Source organism: Macrobrachium nipponense, chromosome 9, assembly GCF_015104395.2.
Source record: "Macrobrachium nipponense isolate FS-2020 chromosome 9, ASM1510439v2, whole genome shotgun sequence".
NCBI lineage: Eukaryota > Metazoa > Arthropoda > Malacostraca > Decapoda > Palaemonidae > Macrobrachium > Macrobrachium nipponense.
In genome coordinates, this window is record NC_061110.1 from 91,552,593 (window position 1) to 91,569,482 (window position 16,890).

At 39.9% G+C, this 16,890-nt stretch overlaps 1 protein-coding gene across 1 annotated transcript in view; it reads right to left on the reverse strand.

The window, feature by feature from the left end:
- LOC135218337 (sphingomyelin phosphodiesterase 4-like) overlaps positions 1-16,890 on the reverse strand; it is a 66,162-nt gene that overhangs the window by 9,775 nt on the left and 39,497 nt on the right. The window contains 6 exon segments of the mRNA XM_064254565.1: positions 493-744; positions 1,773-2,021; positions 2,391-2,583; positions 4,116-4,268; positions 5,018-5,074; positions 5,076-5,134. Coding sequence (XP_064110635.1) covers positions 493-744; positions 1,773-2,021; positions 2,391-2,583; positions 4,116-4,268; positions 5,018-5,074; positions 5,076-5,134 — 963 coding nt within the window.

Here is a 16,890-nt window from a genome sequence, read left to right on the forward strand (position 1 = left end):
AAAGTTAAAATTCTTATAAAACACAAACGCCTTGAAAAACTTTTCTTGGTAATCTAAAATAGTTCACTTTAAAAAACTGAATACTATAACTAGGAAAAATAAATTCTAATAATATTAAAGTATGAAGAGAGAGAGAGAGAGAGAGAGAGAGAGAGAGAGAGAGAGAGAGAGAGAGAGAGAGAGAGAGAGAGAGAGAGAGATACCAACACAGGGGATGTCATTACCAATAAAATGAAACTGTAAGCAAATTGGAAGTGCACTCTCTTTATCAGGCTATGGCATACATTAACTGTGTTAGGGCAACTGTATATTTCCAAAGCATTTCTTAGTGTTGGGCTAGCATCAGACATATGCTATTGGTCCCTACATCTTCCCCACAAAACAATTTCATTGCAACAGCAATGAGAACCTAGAATTGTTATTCAGTATTTTGGTTAAACTATTCCCTACAATTATCATTTGAAAGAATAAAAAGATATGATCTATACTAACGGGTAAATTGTAAATGGCAGACAATTGTCTTTGGGCATTATCCAGATGAATGACAGTTTTCCTGATATCTTCAGCAGCAGTGTCATCCTCAGACGGACATGAAGTTTCAAAAAACTTCTTAACAGTACACCACCATCCTGTTCTATTAGATGCATCAGTTATGCTGTTCATCGAATTTGTCATCATAGCTTGTTGCTGTTCACTAGAAACGGCTTCATGAGCTCTTCGGATGTGTCGCAACAAAGACTCCATCTGCAAAAAAGACATTGATGAGCATCAATTGGAGTTGTCTGTGAGCAAGCAAGCAGTGCAACTCACCATTCTCTCCAAACCCAAGTTCTTTTAGATGAAATAAAACCTAATTCTAACTTTTTGTGAGCTCATTTTTAACTGATTGCTACCTAAAGTGAAGTACATAACTAAAAAGTGTGTACTGGTGTGGCGTATCCAAACTGCAGTGCAAAATGCTAGGCTATATTACCTACTTATCAAAATACAGGGCTATATCAAAGCAATTATTAATAAAGGCTTTTAACATATGGCAGTGTACTAGTATTGTATACTATATCACAACATATCTGCCCTTGACAGAAAAAAAGGCATAAATAAGCATTGATGAATATAAAAACAGAAGACACATTTTATCACTGGCAACCTGCTTGCATTTATGAGAGAGAGAGAGAGAGAGAGAGAGAGATGAGATGAAGAGAAGAGAGAGAGAGAGAGAGAGAGAGAGAGAGAGAGAGAGAGAGCTGACAAAAATAAAAAAATCTGTGAATAACTCGAAAGGGTGAAAAATCTTCCATGGCTGTTAATTGTTAATTCACTAATAAAGAACAAGTAAAAATGATAGATGAAAATGGGTGAAAGAAATTAGAAGAAAATTTTTCAATCCAAAAGAAAGGATGTGTGTAGAGGAGTAGGTACAATAAATCATTAAAACATGAGAGAAAAGCAGTTGTACAAGGCCTTACTAGTTAAAAACCCAGAACTTAAAATTACTGGGCAAAAGTTAGAACTGATTTTTCCAACTAAAAAAAAAATAAAATAAAATAAATAATAATAATGTAAGGAAAAAAAGAATGCTGAAATAACCATATCAAAGGAATAGTTTGAATGATAAAAAATGTAATGACATAAAATACTGCAGAAATGCATAAAGAAAACTACTATGGTACACTACTCTTAGTGCTGCACACCAGATATGCCATAATCTTTTTTTTTTTTCTATAGGAAAAGTAAGTTCTTCCATGAATTTAAAATTACAACAATAACCTTACCATGGTCACATTGCTGGGACTGAACATAGCCATGTAGCTATAGCTGGGCCCTTCCATTTCTGATATGTGTGCTCTGGCAACAGAGGCTAAAGATCTGGCAGGAAAGTGATCTCCTGCAAGACCTGAGAATGTGCTGTGTGAACCTAAGGCTTGTGGAGCACCAATTAACGTGCGATGCATGAAGTGTGGGTCTTCCAAAGCAACTTCAATTTCCCTTATATAAGAGCACAGGCTTCCTTGTGAGTATACCTGAAAGATAAGAACACTTCAGCTCAAAAATCCTCATTGATAACCATCCACATCCCACTGATTTCTTTCTAAATACATCTGTAGATACAGTATCTTTGTAATAGTCATAGCCTTTTAATGTTCCACACTACAAACTAAAACTTTCTGGTCAAAGGACAAATGCCATTTACATGTAATTTTGTCCTAAATGAATGAGTCACCAGTTCTGAATCACAATAAAATTCAAACCAAATTTAATTCAGATGTACACCTTTAGAGCAGTGACATGGCTTTCAGTAACTAACTACCTATCAAAAAATTGTTGTAAGTGAACACACAATAACTTATAAGTTTCTTACAGTGAAAAACAAAAACTTATTATGAATTTACCTTAGTTACTCTGAAAAGAATCTGAGCATTCTTTGGAGCTGACAGGTCAAGTCGGAAAAGACGACACACTAAATGGTGAAAATTTAAAACAAGCAAAAGTATATAGAAAAGCAGATTCTCAGCAATATAAACTTTCCATTTGCCCTCCACAACGCTGTGTTTTTCCAACTCTATGCTGGCAGGTTATGGAGCTCTAAAAAGAGTATAGAAAGTTTAAGCACTATTAGACAATTTAAAATAAAAAATGACATATGATACTTTACATACTGACATTCTACAAGTGACAATAAATGTATGTATAGCTAACTATTACAAAGTTATCACAAAAGACTGATAAATTTCCTTCATTTTTTTAAAAACAATATTTGTAATAAACAACAGAGGAATCCAGTATGCTCTGTTAAAAAAATGACAAATTTTCTAAAACCATTTGTATTTTTCATAGCTACAAACCTGAGGTCTTAACATAAGGATAATTTCTAGTGCCTTGCTGGATCCTGTTAAATAGCAGATGAAAGCAAGGAATCTTGTGACATATGGCAACACATGCATATATTGGGGGAAGAGTGGTCAAGGATCACGCAGCTACGCCACCGCGTCAGTCTTTTCTTAACCACCAGGGAGAGAGTTGTGGTTGACCTCTCTCGGCTTTTACCCGGTTCATTGCCCGTTTCGCTTGTGTTTTAGTGTATGTGTGTGTGCTGTTATTATGGCTTCTTCTGCTCCACCTCGGCCTCGTCAACGTATGTGCCCCGGAACTCTAAGTTTTCCATGTTCTCGTTTTTTGGCTTCAGCTGCGACCAACCCCCAGGTCACTTGTAGTAGGTGTCGCTCTAACGTTTGTACAATAATGAATCCCTGCACTGAATGCTGTGCATGGCTTAGAGCAGTGGAAGGTATTTTATAGTAAGGGGAGCATCGTAGAGTTTCTACTCTCCCTTCGTTGGAGGATTTTTCTTCTGCTCTTCCTGATGCTTCGTCTCCTGCTGTCACACCCCAAACTAGTGTTATGCCTTTGTCCCCTTCCTTTTCTTCCATCGATTCGTCGTTTGAAGTATCGGGAGGCCCTCAGGCTGATTTATGTAATGTCACCCCTTCTTCTTCGGGAGTTAATTTGATTCCCAAGAGGGAGGAAGCTTTTTCATCATTGTCTTTTATTTCAGACGGATGCATCCAAAGTGGTGTAAACAGTATCCATGCTTGCAGTATTCCTCTACTGTGCATTTCTCACATAAACTTCTGTTGTTACAGAAGTAGCAGGGAGAAACCCAGTAGGAGGCCCATAAAATTATAGAAAATTGGCAAAGATCAAGACTTACAATAGACAGGAACTTGGGCAAAAAGTCAACATGACAGGATTATTCTCATGATCAAGCGCATTAATGAAAAATATAATATCAAAATGTCACCAATGATTATACTGTTACAGTATTCTGCAAAATTCATTTGAGACAGTCCTTTTAGTCCCTTACTTTAGGTGACCTTTGACAGGTTTCTGATAAGTACTAAACAATATTTTTTAAAATTATTTCCCATGTAAGTGAAAAGCAAAACATGTATTCTGTTCAAAAGATGGACTACAGTATTCTTTCCAATAAATAGATTCCTGAACTTTACTTGACGATTTTTCTTAGCTGATTTCCGGCCTTTGAACTAGTTTTGCTCCTCCTGACCAAATTGACTTTACATATTACAAGCACTAACCATCCACCAGATTAGACTTACCTGGTAGTAGATGCATATTCAGTATACCTCCAAGGTTGAATGTATGATAACCATGTTTCCAACACCAATCTAAATGAAGAATCCAAGGGCCAGTGACTAAAGGTGTGACACAGGAATTGATACAAACTCTTCCTATACATGGTCCAGAGATTCCTGTAAAAGATGAAATGTAACTGCTTTAGTAATAACTTTACTAAATATATTCTAAAAGAGATAAATCCTCAATACAGACTGACAAATTTTCTACTATATGTAGGAGAAGGAACAAGAAGTGTTACAATATTTTCTTTTGCTCTTAGTCCTTACTGTATGCTGAGCAATGGCAAACACACCTTCAGCACACAACAAATTTGTAAAAACCAGTAATTACAAGAGTAATTGTCTTAAAGTTCTCTAGACAAATTTCAGTGTACCAGGAGAGATCAACATCCTAAAAACAAAATATCAAACACAGAGGGCTGTTCGTTAAAACAAGATCAATAATGTCATGATTAAATAGAAAATGGGAGAGGGCAGAATACATGAAAGTCGTCTACTTAATTTAGCTAAAGTAGCTATATCAATCACAGAAATTAGAGTCAGACTTACATAGTTGATCTCGGATGACTGTCACCCTTAACATGAGTAGGAGTACTGGTGATATCAGTGCTAAGAAATAGTTGTCCTCTTGTGGAGGTACATCATGGAAATAAAGATGTTTATTTATTCTCCTTTTCATCACAAAACCAAGGACAGGGATTTCTCATGATACATCTGTATTCTAGGGCAATCTCAAATTATATCTATTGAATTGCCAAACCATACAATATTATTTCATTCTCCATCACCACTTACAGTCCTAAGTCGTAGAGATTTAACTTTATCAATGTTTCAGCACACCAAATAAGATACATCTTACTTACTTGCGTAAATCATCAAGAGGAGAGGGCTGCGCTGATTTTGCACTATTTGAAAAGAAGTAGATGTTTGATGAGCATTCTTACAACTCGAACATGATCACTTGAAGGAACAAACACCTCCTGGAAGTGGATAAAAATATGCATCTACCAAACAAAAAAGTAATAACTTTTGGAAATGCTATATCAACTAAAGTGAATAACCGTACTACATAAAAGTAAACTTCAAAAACTTTTTTATACTTAGGTAAATAAACATAGTAAACAAAAAATAATTTAAATATTTTTATATCTAATCTAATCTTGATACCACATATTAATGAAAGTCTTACAATTGAATGAGTGAAACATGATGAATGACAATAAAAAATGTTCATAGACAACACAAAAAATTTAATTTCTCAATAAACTAGTGGTAATCATGTATTAACAGTAAATATTAAAGTCTTGAATATTTAATACAAAAATGAAGGAAAGTAAGTTATTTAATATTTTTGCAACATTCTGTGCCCAGCATAACCAGATAATTTATTTTGTCCTTGATATTTCTAAAACTAATCCTTATTAAAGTTTTACCTATTTCTTTATCCCATAAGGTCTCCTAATACAATAAGAAGTGGAAGGCCTTTATAAGACACTTGACAATGTTGAATTCTAAGGAAATAAAACACTAAATCTGATCACAGGCTCTCTTCTTTCTTTCCCACCGTTATCCCATACATTGCCTAATACACCTTAAAGCATCAGGCATGGTTCATTGTTTGGCAAATGGGTTTTCACGACCGCATGCCCTTGCTGTCTTCAACCAGTTATTGGCGGTGGGCCTCACCTTTGAGTAAAAAGTCCCACTCTGCAAAAAGGGGTTTAGCAAGTTTCTACAGGGTTGAATTGGCAGTGGGCCCTAGCCTTTGGCCTTTTGTAAAAAGTTAAGACTGCTAAGGCGAGCTGTTTCCCACGTTATTGGTCAGTGAAAACCTAGCTTTTTACTAAAGAGTAAAACTGCAAGCAGCAGTTTCCACAGTTATCAGCAGTGGGTTTAGGCTTTTACTAAAAAGTAAGACTGCAAGGCAACAACAGCTGTCCTTTTAGTTGCCTTTTACAACACGCAAGGCCTACGGTGGTAGTATTCTTACATCCCTACCACAGGGTATAAATCTAATCACGGGGCCTTGCATGGCACACCAAATACATTGCATGGCATGCTGTGTGGCTCGGCTGTTATAGTCACCTCAATATAAAAGGAAAAACAAATTTCTAAACAAAAAAGTGTATCACTTAGATAATTATCTTGCCTACTAAGAAGATAGAATTATATTCATTACTGATCACTAACAGGACTACAAACCCAAAAAGACATGCTACTTTTCTACAAAACTATCAATGGAAAGAACTTGATAAAAAAGACCATGCAGATATAAAATGATGTTTCAAAAACCCAGTAAAATTTCCCGTTTTACAGCAATCACATTTATCATTCAAAAATATGCAAAATTTCCTAAGAATTTAACATACCTAATATAACCTGCTGCCTATATGTACTGTATACTACATCTAAATTATATGCTGGGCACAGTTATAACTTTGTTAAAATAAATCTGGATTGCTTTATAAATATTACTTTTATTAAGGTCATTTCAAAGCAATTAATCATTTTATTATCTAAGAGGATTGGGGCATTTAGGTTCTAGTAGTTAAACTAAGAATTTCTTGGTTAGCAGAAATTTCTATATGTCTAAATCAACAAGAGTTTAAAATAAAATAATGCAAGCAATATTTGGAGAAGTAAATGTATTGGTCAGCTTTAACCACCAAATTAGCAAAAATGTCTAAACTGTTAGTGATGCAAGAGCCATACAGCTGATGCCATAAATAAGCTTCTTTTTCTCTCTGTACATTTATATACACAGCAGGTAATTATCTTCTATTTAGAGTATAATCACATTTCATCTGATATAAACACTGGAAAGAACCAAAATACAACTCCAGTTTTTTCATAAACAAACCTATTTTGTTTTTGCGCTTGACAGTAGTGATGAATTAGTTACCATAATGCTAAGATTTTTGATCTAAAGTTAAGTAACTTCATATAATACAGATGACAAGGAATCACAGCATCTACAGTTGGCTGTGGTTGTGCAGCTGCTAAAAATGCAAGGACAAGTGACAACTGCAGAATGAACCATGAACTGTGCTAGATCCATAAAGTAATGGCTAAAAACAAATCTGCTGTAAAGAGGTAGAAGCATTAACTCCAAAATCCTTGTTTTAAGAATACTAACTCCACAACCCAGTTTTGAGAAAATCTATGTTAAAGATTTGGGTGCTTGTAACTTTTTGCTATTTATATCTGCACCATAATGGCCATGTTTGTCTCTTTCTGCTCTTTCCATGGATACCAAATTTGCAAAAATTGCACTTTTGGAGTTAATGTGTTCAGCCTTTTATTTGGCAGAACCGTGAACCTTCCACATTATAAAATTTTTGGTCTTCAAAAGTCAAATCATCATGGCTCACACAGTACACAAGAGCAGATCTTCTCCATTTCCCAATGGTCTTGGCAATGAACGAGAGAGAAAAATGCTGACCGTGAAAGAGTGCAGACTGTACTTTGCTACAAAACTAGGTGATAAATAATATGAAAAGCCAATGATGTGCCAGCTCTTGGTCTAGTTAACTGACGGAAAAGGGCATTAAACTCACTCAACTGCCTTGTAGGAGCAAAGGCTACCAAAAAGACTAATGGGGTGATATCCCATGAAGGAGGTTTTGATGTAGTCCAGGGAGGAAATTCTCTCTCAACCTCGGTTTTGTTTTTGGAGTAATATGCTGGTAGTACTTTTATGTCTTGTACACTGACATGTCTCTTTTTTTTCAAAGGAATCCAATGTCAAGCTTCTTCCATTTAGTTCTTCATAATCATAAATTGCAAAAATTACTGTCATGCTTCTGAGATCAAAATGTGTCAAGTTTGGATGTAGTATTCATATTTAAATGTTTGCTCGCTACTTAAACCTCTATAGGCTTGTACAAACCTTTGTTAATCCTCAGAGGTGCTTCTAGAAGAATCATTCATGCACTGATTGTCAATGTTTACGCTGGTCTTACTACCTTCATATAATACAGATGGACAAGGAATCACAGCATCTACAGTTGGCTGTGGTGTGCAGCTGCTAAAAATGCAAGGACAAGTGACAACTGCAGAATGAACCATGAACTGTGCTAGATCCATAAAGTAATGGCTAAAAAACAAATCTGCTGTAAAGAGGTAGAAGCATTAACTCCAAAATCCTTGTTTTAAGAATACTAACTCCACAACCCAGTTTTGAGAAAATCTATGTTAAAGATTTGGGTGCTTGTAACTTTTTGCTATTTATATCTGCACCATAATGGCCATGTTTGTCTCTTTCTGCTCTTTCCATGGATACCAAATTTGCAAAAATTGCACTTTTGGAGTTAATGTGTTCAGCCTTTTTATGGCAGAACCGTGAACCTTCCACACATTATAAAATTTTTGGTCTTCAAAAGTCAAATCATCATGGCTCACACAGTACACAAGAGCAGATCTTCTCCATTTCCCAATGGTCTTGGCAATGAACGAGAGAGAAAAATGCTGATCGTGAAAGAGTGCAGACTGTACTTTGGCTACAAAACTAGGTGATAAATAATATGAAAAGCCCAATGATGTGCCAGCTCTTGGTCTAGTTAACTTGACGGAAAAGGGCATGAAACTCACTCAACTGCCTTGTAGGAGCAAAGGCTACCAAAAAGACTAATGGGGTGATATCCCATGAAGGAGGTTTGATGTTCCAGGGAGGAAATTCTCTCTCAACCTCTGGTTTTGAGAGTAATATGCTGGTAGTACTTTTATGTCTTGTACACTGACATGTCTCTTTTTTTTCAAAGGAATCCAATGTCAAGCTTCTTCCATTTAGTTCTTCATAATCATAAATTGCAAAAATTACTGTCATGCTTCTGAGATCAAAATGTGTCAAGTTTGGATGTAGTATTCATATTTAAATGTTTGCTCGCTACTTAAACCTCTATAGGCTTGTACAAACCTTTGTTAATCCTCAGAGGTGCTTCTAGAAGAATCATTCATGCACTGATTGTCAATGTTTACGCTGGTCTTACTCTAAAAAAAACTGGAGTTACCTGGATTCATCTAGGCATCCCTTATATCTTATATACATACAACAGAAAACTACAGTTAAAGGACAAACAAATATTTCTTTTAAAGGTGTCCAGCACCTTGTACAGTTTATACATAGGCCCAACATCCTTAAAGATCATCAGTCCATCAAGCTCGAACTCAGCGTCAGGATCAAAGCTTGACATTAGAAATTTGACTATATTACAATATTAGTAAACTTTAAATATTTAAAGAAGAGGAAGCAAGTTGTCAGACCTAACCCTCTTCAAGGCAATTAAAACTATTTAAACCAATGCCGAGTCACCAACAGCAGATTATTCTTGTCAAAACATGAACTGAATAATGAAATGCAGAAAAGGAATGTTCTTCCTACCTGAGTAGTTATAGCAGCTGCTAAATTCCAATGAAAACAGTTCACATTTAGACTGAAAGTGGCTTTGGAACCATACACCCAACACAAGGGATTAAGTCTGGGAAAAGTTGGAATACGTAAAGCAATTGGAAAAACTGGGCAAACTAGAAGTCTGTATCCTCGAGGGGTTACAGGTATCAAGACCAAAGGACATTCCACCAACAGATAAAACAAAACTTAACTTACTGCCAGCATAAAAGGAAGTATTGTCAAATTCTTTACCCGCACTCACCTTCGCGCCCAACCCCATGCAGTCTAATTTTCTGTCTCACATGCATGCAGGCCAATAAGGGACCAAAAAAGCAAGGAAATAGTGTAGTAGTATAGGGAATTTCTGCAAGCAATTGGCCTCAGTCCAAGTCTGAATGTATTTGTGCCCCTTTTGATAGGTTAAACAATTTAAAGCCCTTGTACCTTTGCGCCCCTTTCTTTATTTGTACCTTTTTCATTGCCTTTATGAAATTCCCATTTTTTTCTAACATCTTTTATTTTGTGTATGTTTTGTTTCCATAAATTATTCCATACTACACTTTTATCATGATGTCCTTTAATTATATAACTTATCCAAAATCATAACATACAGGGTTTACCATAGATAAACTGTATGAATAGGGAACAAAGAGTAAGGTAGGCCAATCAATAAAGCAATGGTTGTTAAAGTTCACCCACAACACACAAAATATGTCAATTAGCAATCAACACCACATCATCAACTTATAATGATGAAAGCAAATAACTGTAATGGGAGTTGCAACATCCATATAACAAACTACCCTAAGTTCAATGTAAACAACCTTGTTACTAGTGGAGACCAAAAACAAATTCCCAGAACCTTCACAACTCTAAACATTTTAAGTCTTCCCTTTAAAAAAAATCAAATGCTCAGTCTCTGCTGCAAGTCCCTTAAAAATTGTAAATTAGATAAATTACTGATTAAAATCAGGAAATTAACAACAAATAGTACTACTGCTAGGATAACAAGAAAACTGCCTATTTTCCAAGATCGAGATATATACTGTATCTAATTAGAGGTTTTGTGAAAAGTGTGGCATGTATTGCCTTTCAAATTTGATCTAGAGATTGACGTTGAACTGAAATGCATTATCTAGGAACTGGCAAATATCTGAGGAATCTCAAATAATCGTGCTAAACTTTTATGAGCATACAAACTTCAGATCTACTGCCAGAAAAATATCTAAGCACTGCTAAGCAATTTTATTCATCAATTTACCTTAAAAAGTGGTATGACAACTTGTCTACAGTATGTTGCGTGCCACTATATCAGTAAATCTTACAAACAAAGACTAGCATAAACTTTTATCTAGTCTTTCCTACAAGACCATAGATGTATAATGTCCAGTCACAGTGAGAGATATTCCTGGGATCACCAGTGTCTCTGTCTGTTAGGCAGAAAAGGGTAGTCTCATGACATATATCCTTTGAACTCTCAAGTATATGTTAATGAATAAAATACCAAATTTGTAACTAATTTTGTATTTTTCATAACTACAACCCCCCCTGAGGTCTTAACATTAGGATTTACTAGCGCCAAGCTGGAAACCGGTAGAATTAAAATTACACTTGTGAGATCCAGGGACTAATGGCATCTATACCAGGTCACGGGGCATGTATACCCAGAATGCCCACGGCTACCTGTGACCCATCAGTTATATTTCTAACCCAGTTTAGACTGCTAGAGGGGTGGTTCGAGGTGGGCCTTAACTGTTAAGACTCAGGTTTGTTAGTTATGAAAAATACAAATTAGTTACAAATTTGGTATTTGTCATACACGAAACAAACCTTCGGTCTTAACATTAGGATAGACTTACTATTGGAGGGAGGTAAGTCTCTACAACTGACTGGAAGTTTGCCACCTATCCATTTCCGAATATATATAGGGAAATTCTAGAGAATGGACAATGAACCTAGGACCAAAGATATAAGCGGATCTATTGGTTTCCTCCCACTGGGTGTAGATACCATTCTACTGTTTACTCTTGTCCCTTGCGACTGGATCGACCTTCACCCCTCTTTCCTTATTATCCAGAGGGGTGTGTTGCTACTGAAAAGTATATCATCAGCTAAGATAGCTTCACAGTATGGCTGACCATCTCACCTGCATCTAGTCCGTTCCAGCACATGACGGTGACTCTCCTTCATATTGCCCGTAGTTAAACAGGAGTAGGAAAAGAAAGTAGTAAAGAAAAAAGACCAGTCCTCCCATTCATTCTACTTTCATACCTTCATCTTAGACTAGACGCAAACTGACCCGCCAGGGGCACTGGATGAACTATATCACTTGTTGGGCCGCCACCACTGGACCCAAGGAAAAGGTGTCCAAGGATCTATGGGCAACATCTTTCAAATAAAATGAGGTGAAAGTTGTTTGGCGCTTCCACACGCCAGCTTTTCAGAATTTTTATCCACAGAACATGTTCTTCTTAAATTGCTAGGGGAAGCACTCACACCCCTGATGTCCATGAGCTCTAGCTCCCACCTGGCTATCTGACCCTCTGTCTTCTGCAGTATAAGCATTTCTGATTGTCTCCCTTAGCCAAATGATATTGTATTCTTGGACACTTCCTTCTTGTTCCGTCCTGTACTTACGAACAACCTCTGGCACCCCGGCCGGCCTGAGGTGCCTTGTTCTCTTTAAGTACTCCCTTAGGTGCCCTGACGGGGCACAGGAGCATTTCAGCTTTGTCGTTGTCTACAAAGTCTGCCAGGAGGTATGGTAAAGGAGTCGAATCTGCCGTCTACTATTGTTGGATTTTGGGTCTTTGCCACGAATTCTGGACAAACTCACACACCATTGATCTCCAACCTCTCGAGTGCTTTATGAGATATGAGAGGCCATGTAGCTCCCCCACCCTTTTGGTTGAAGCCAGGGCCAATAAGAAGACTGTCTTCAGGGTCAGGCTCCTATCCGTGGACTGCCTTAGTGGTTCGTAAGGGGGTTTTGTCAGACTACTCAGTACCTTGGTCAGATCCCAATCTGGGGTTTTTAGCTCCTTTGGTGGGCATGACTGTTCAAAGCTCCTCATCAGCATGGCCAACTCCCATGAAGACGATATGTCCATCCTTTCATTCGTAAGACTGAGGCTAGAAGCAGCCCTGTACCCCTTCACTGCAGATACAGACATATGTTTTTCTGTTCTGAGATATATCAGAAAGTCCGCTAACTGCTGAATAGTGGTACCGAGTGGAGACACGTTCCCCCTACGACACCAATCACAGTATGCTGACCACTTCCCTTGGTATACTGTCGCAGATGATTTTCTGATATTACCTGCCATCTGAGTTGCTGCTTTCTGCGAAAACCCTCGCTCTCGGAGGAGATACTTGACAGTCTCCACCCGTGAAGCGATAGGGACTTCACCGACTGGTGGTACCTCTCCACGTGAGGCTGACACAGAAGGTTGCTCCATGGAGGTAACTCTCTTGGCACATCTACTAGGAGTTCCAGTAGGTCTGGAAACCACTCTGCTTTCGGCCATAACGGGGCTACCAGGGTCATCTTGAGGTTCTGAGACCGCATTACCCTGTTCAGAACCTGACGGATTAGACAAAATGGAGGAAATGCGTTTACACGTCCAGATTGTCCCAGGGGTGTTGTAGCGCATCTTCTGCTGCTGCCTCTGCGTCCGGGACTACTGAACAATACACTTCCAACTTTTTGTTGTACCTGGTTTGCGAATAGGTCTATGATCGGTCCTTCCCACAACATGAGCATCCTGTCCACTAACCTGTTTGGTGTAGGACCACTCCGTTCCCAGAATCTGATCCCTGCGGCTCAACTTGTCGGCCACTATGTTCTTTTTCCCGGAATATACCTGGCCTTGATGTCTACCAGGTTCTCTATAGCCCACTGGTGAAGTTGAACTGTCATCACATGTAACTGCCGAGAAACTAGGCCTCCTTGCTTGTTTATATAAGCTACTACTGTGGTGTTGTCTGACATCAATACCACCGAGTGTCCCTTTACTCTCTCCCTGAATTCTTGTAGAGCCAGGAAAGCTGCTTTCAACTCCAGCACGTTTATATGGAGTTCTCTGTCCTTGCAACTCCATTTTGCTGACACCATCAACTCCTCCATATGGGCTCCCCAGCCTTACTAGTGATGCATCCGAGAACAGCAAGAGGTCTGGGGAGGATTGTTGAAGGGGGACACCCACTGTCAGATTGTCGTCGTCCACCCACCACAGCAAGTCTTTCCTCACTTCTGCCGACAAGGGAATTTGCTCGTACGGGTGATCTACTGTTGGTGACCAAAACTCCTTCATCCTCCATTGTAGGGACCGAAGTGTAGCCTCCTTGTGGTACTAGCTTCTCCAGGAGGTTAGGATTCCCAGCACCACCTGCCACTGTCTTGCTGGCTGTGTCTGCTTTCCCAGAAAGGCATTCACCACTTGTTTGCATTTCTGTACTCTTTGGTCTGTCGGGAATACTTTGGCTTGTGTTGTGTCTATCACCATTCCCAGATATTCCAAACGTTGACTTGGATCCAGCTGCGACTTCTGCTGATTCACCACAATACCTAGGCTGTGACAAAAGCTGCAGGAGGGTCGCCCTGTCCCTGAGTAATTTCTCCCTGGACTTTGCTATCCCAGCCAATCGTCCAGATATCTTATCAGCCTGATCCCCTGAGCGTGCGCCCATGCCGACACGAGGGTGAACACTCTTGTAAAAACTTGAGGAGACGTTGTCAATCCGAAGCACAGGACCTTGAACTCGAAAGCTTTCCCTGCAAGACTGAAGCGGAGAAATTTCCTTGAAGACTGATGGACTGGTATCTGAAAGTATGCGTCCTTTAGATCGACTGTCAGCATAAAGTCTCCGATTCTGACTGCTTGTAGAACCGTTTTCGGAGTTTCCATCTTGAAACTGTTTTCCTATAAACAGATTCAGCGTTGACAGGTCTATTACTGTCCTCCACTCCCCGTTGGATTTGGGTACCAGGAAAATCCTGCTGTAGAAGCCTTTTGTCGGACTGCATACTTGTTGCACAGCTCCTTTTTCCCATCATCTTCTTCACTTCGTCCTGCAGAATAGTGGCCTTCTGAGATCTGTGGGCATAAGTGACGTGGGGTAATGGTTGATCTGTCAGGGGCGGGGTTACCTCTGAACGGATCAAAACATACCCGATCCTGAGAACATCCACCACCCACTGCTCTGCCCCTAGTTCCTGCCACACCTTCCAGTGATTTGCCAGGCAACCCCCACTGGTGTGGCCGAGTGATGGGAGGCGCCCATCCTATCTTCTTGAGCCTCTCCCCTTCCCCTATTGCCCCTTCCTCTGTTGTTTCTATTGTGAAAGGGCCGATGAGTTTATCCTCTTTGGGGAAGAGGGTCTTGTGACTCTATTAGGGATGCTATGTCTCACTGGTTTCTTTCGAGACATCTGCTGTTGTCTTCCCTCCAAAGGAATAGTTTGACTGTTAGAGGTTTTCCTAACTGCCTGTTGCACCAACCTATCGTTAGTGTCCATCCTTCTTCTATCTATCGCTTCTTCCAGTATGACCTCTGGCAACAGTAGTTGCGATTCCAAGATATCCCCATTCCTCATTGCTAACAGGGAATCCAAATCCACATTGCGGCTTAGTCTAGCCAATGCTGCATCTCTCCTCATTAGCAGATATTTGCCCAAACATTGGCACTTACGTTTGTCAGGTACGCAATCGCCTTGGACCCTGACTGTAGTAATCTAATGAACAATGGTTCATCTACTACTTTTCCTTGTTGCTTCCGAGGATGCAATTTTCGCCACTGCTGTTGACCAAAGGTCTAACCAGGACGCAGCCTGAAAGACAGAAGAAGCTGTTGCTTCTAACGTGGCAGCCTCTTGGTACGTCATCGAAGGGCACTCCATTTTAACCTGATCCAAGGTTAATCCAGGCCTTAACCTTACAACATTAGGGTTCATTTGTCTAGACAGCAAAGGGACCTTCGGTGTCGTATAATATTTCCTTTGCTTTATCATTGGAGGGGGAATAAATTTAAATGATCTATTAGATCTTAAGGAATTATCCCTCCCTGCAATCTTTGCGTTTTACGTGTTGCAAGACCGATTCCGCATGACTCGAGCAAGGCAATTCATACGACACCTTGGTATCCCTCTTTAGTCCAAACGCCATGTCAATTCCAGGAGGGAAGCATACTGGCCGGTGTTTCTGTCTTCTCCGAAAGGCTATTGAATTGACGAATCAAATCAATAACCTCTGCATACGAGGCCAGAAACTCTTGGTTTTCTCCTTCCTCCGGCTCTAGTGTACCACTCTCCCGTCCGTCCGAGAAGATGTTGTCTCGCCTCTATCTTCTGACAGACGGCCCGGAATCCACGGCCGCCTGCCCCTACGGCCGCGGCCTCTTTGATCTTTGCTGGCCGCTGTTGGCTCGATCCCAGATAGTCAGCAGGGGAACGAGAACGTCTCACTCTTTCTCTGCTCACGGATCTAAGGAGCGAGAATTCTAGTCTAGATCTCCAAGATGAAGGCTCCCTTAAGACAGAGGTAAGTTCGTCTTTATTAGCATTGGCATCGTTTTCGAGCGTCGGCGAGCCAGGCCTCGGCCTTCTATCCAGACGGACACTGCCTTCCACGAACGTATCCGCCGAGGTTGCCAACTCTCTATTTTTTGTACTTTTGAATAGGAGCCTTATCGTCCTTCGTACGTATTTTGAACGGCCTTACGGGCGAAACTGGGATCTGCATTCCATCCTCTGCTGCACCTTTCGCCGCCAACGTCGATTTTACCAGAGGTATCGCAGTTTTTGCGATCCGAACTGGCAACTCCGCCTCGGCCGCTAGCTCGCCGGCCGTCACCTCTCTCGCTTGTTCGGACTCTTGCGAACGGCTTCGTCTGGCAACCTTGTGCTTAATAGCCACTGATTTTCCGACCTTCTTGCTGACTTGGAAATGACAGTCTTCGTCCGAAGGAGAGGAAGAATTGATTCTTCTCCTCTTGGCCGAGGATCCGCTAGGAACTCCCGAATCCTCCTCCAACGCTTGACTGGCGCTCGCCGTGACGTTATCGGACTTAGCGATGACGCCGAACTAGAGGAAGAAGACGAAGAAGGCGAATCACACTTTTTCTTTTTGTCTCTCTTATTCATTCTCTCCTCTATATCCTGTAAACTTCTGCCCATTACAGTTTGCATTTGACGGATCAGAAGGCGTATTAGCGTCTGGGTGCAGCGAAAAAGGCCGAGAATCGGTCTGTGACGTCATCACGCCTGCCATCTCAGAGTGTGACGTATGTTGTGACGTCATCGCTCGCGTAGGGAGAGACTGAGAGGTTTCTGCTGGTAACCGCACGTTT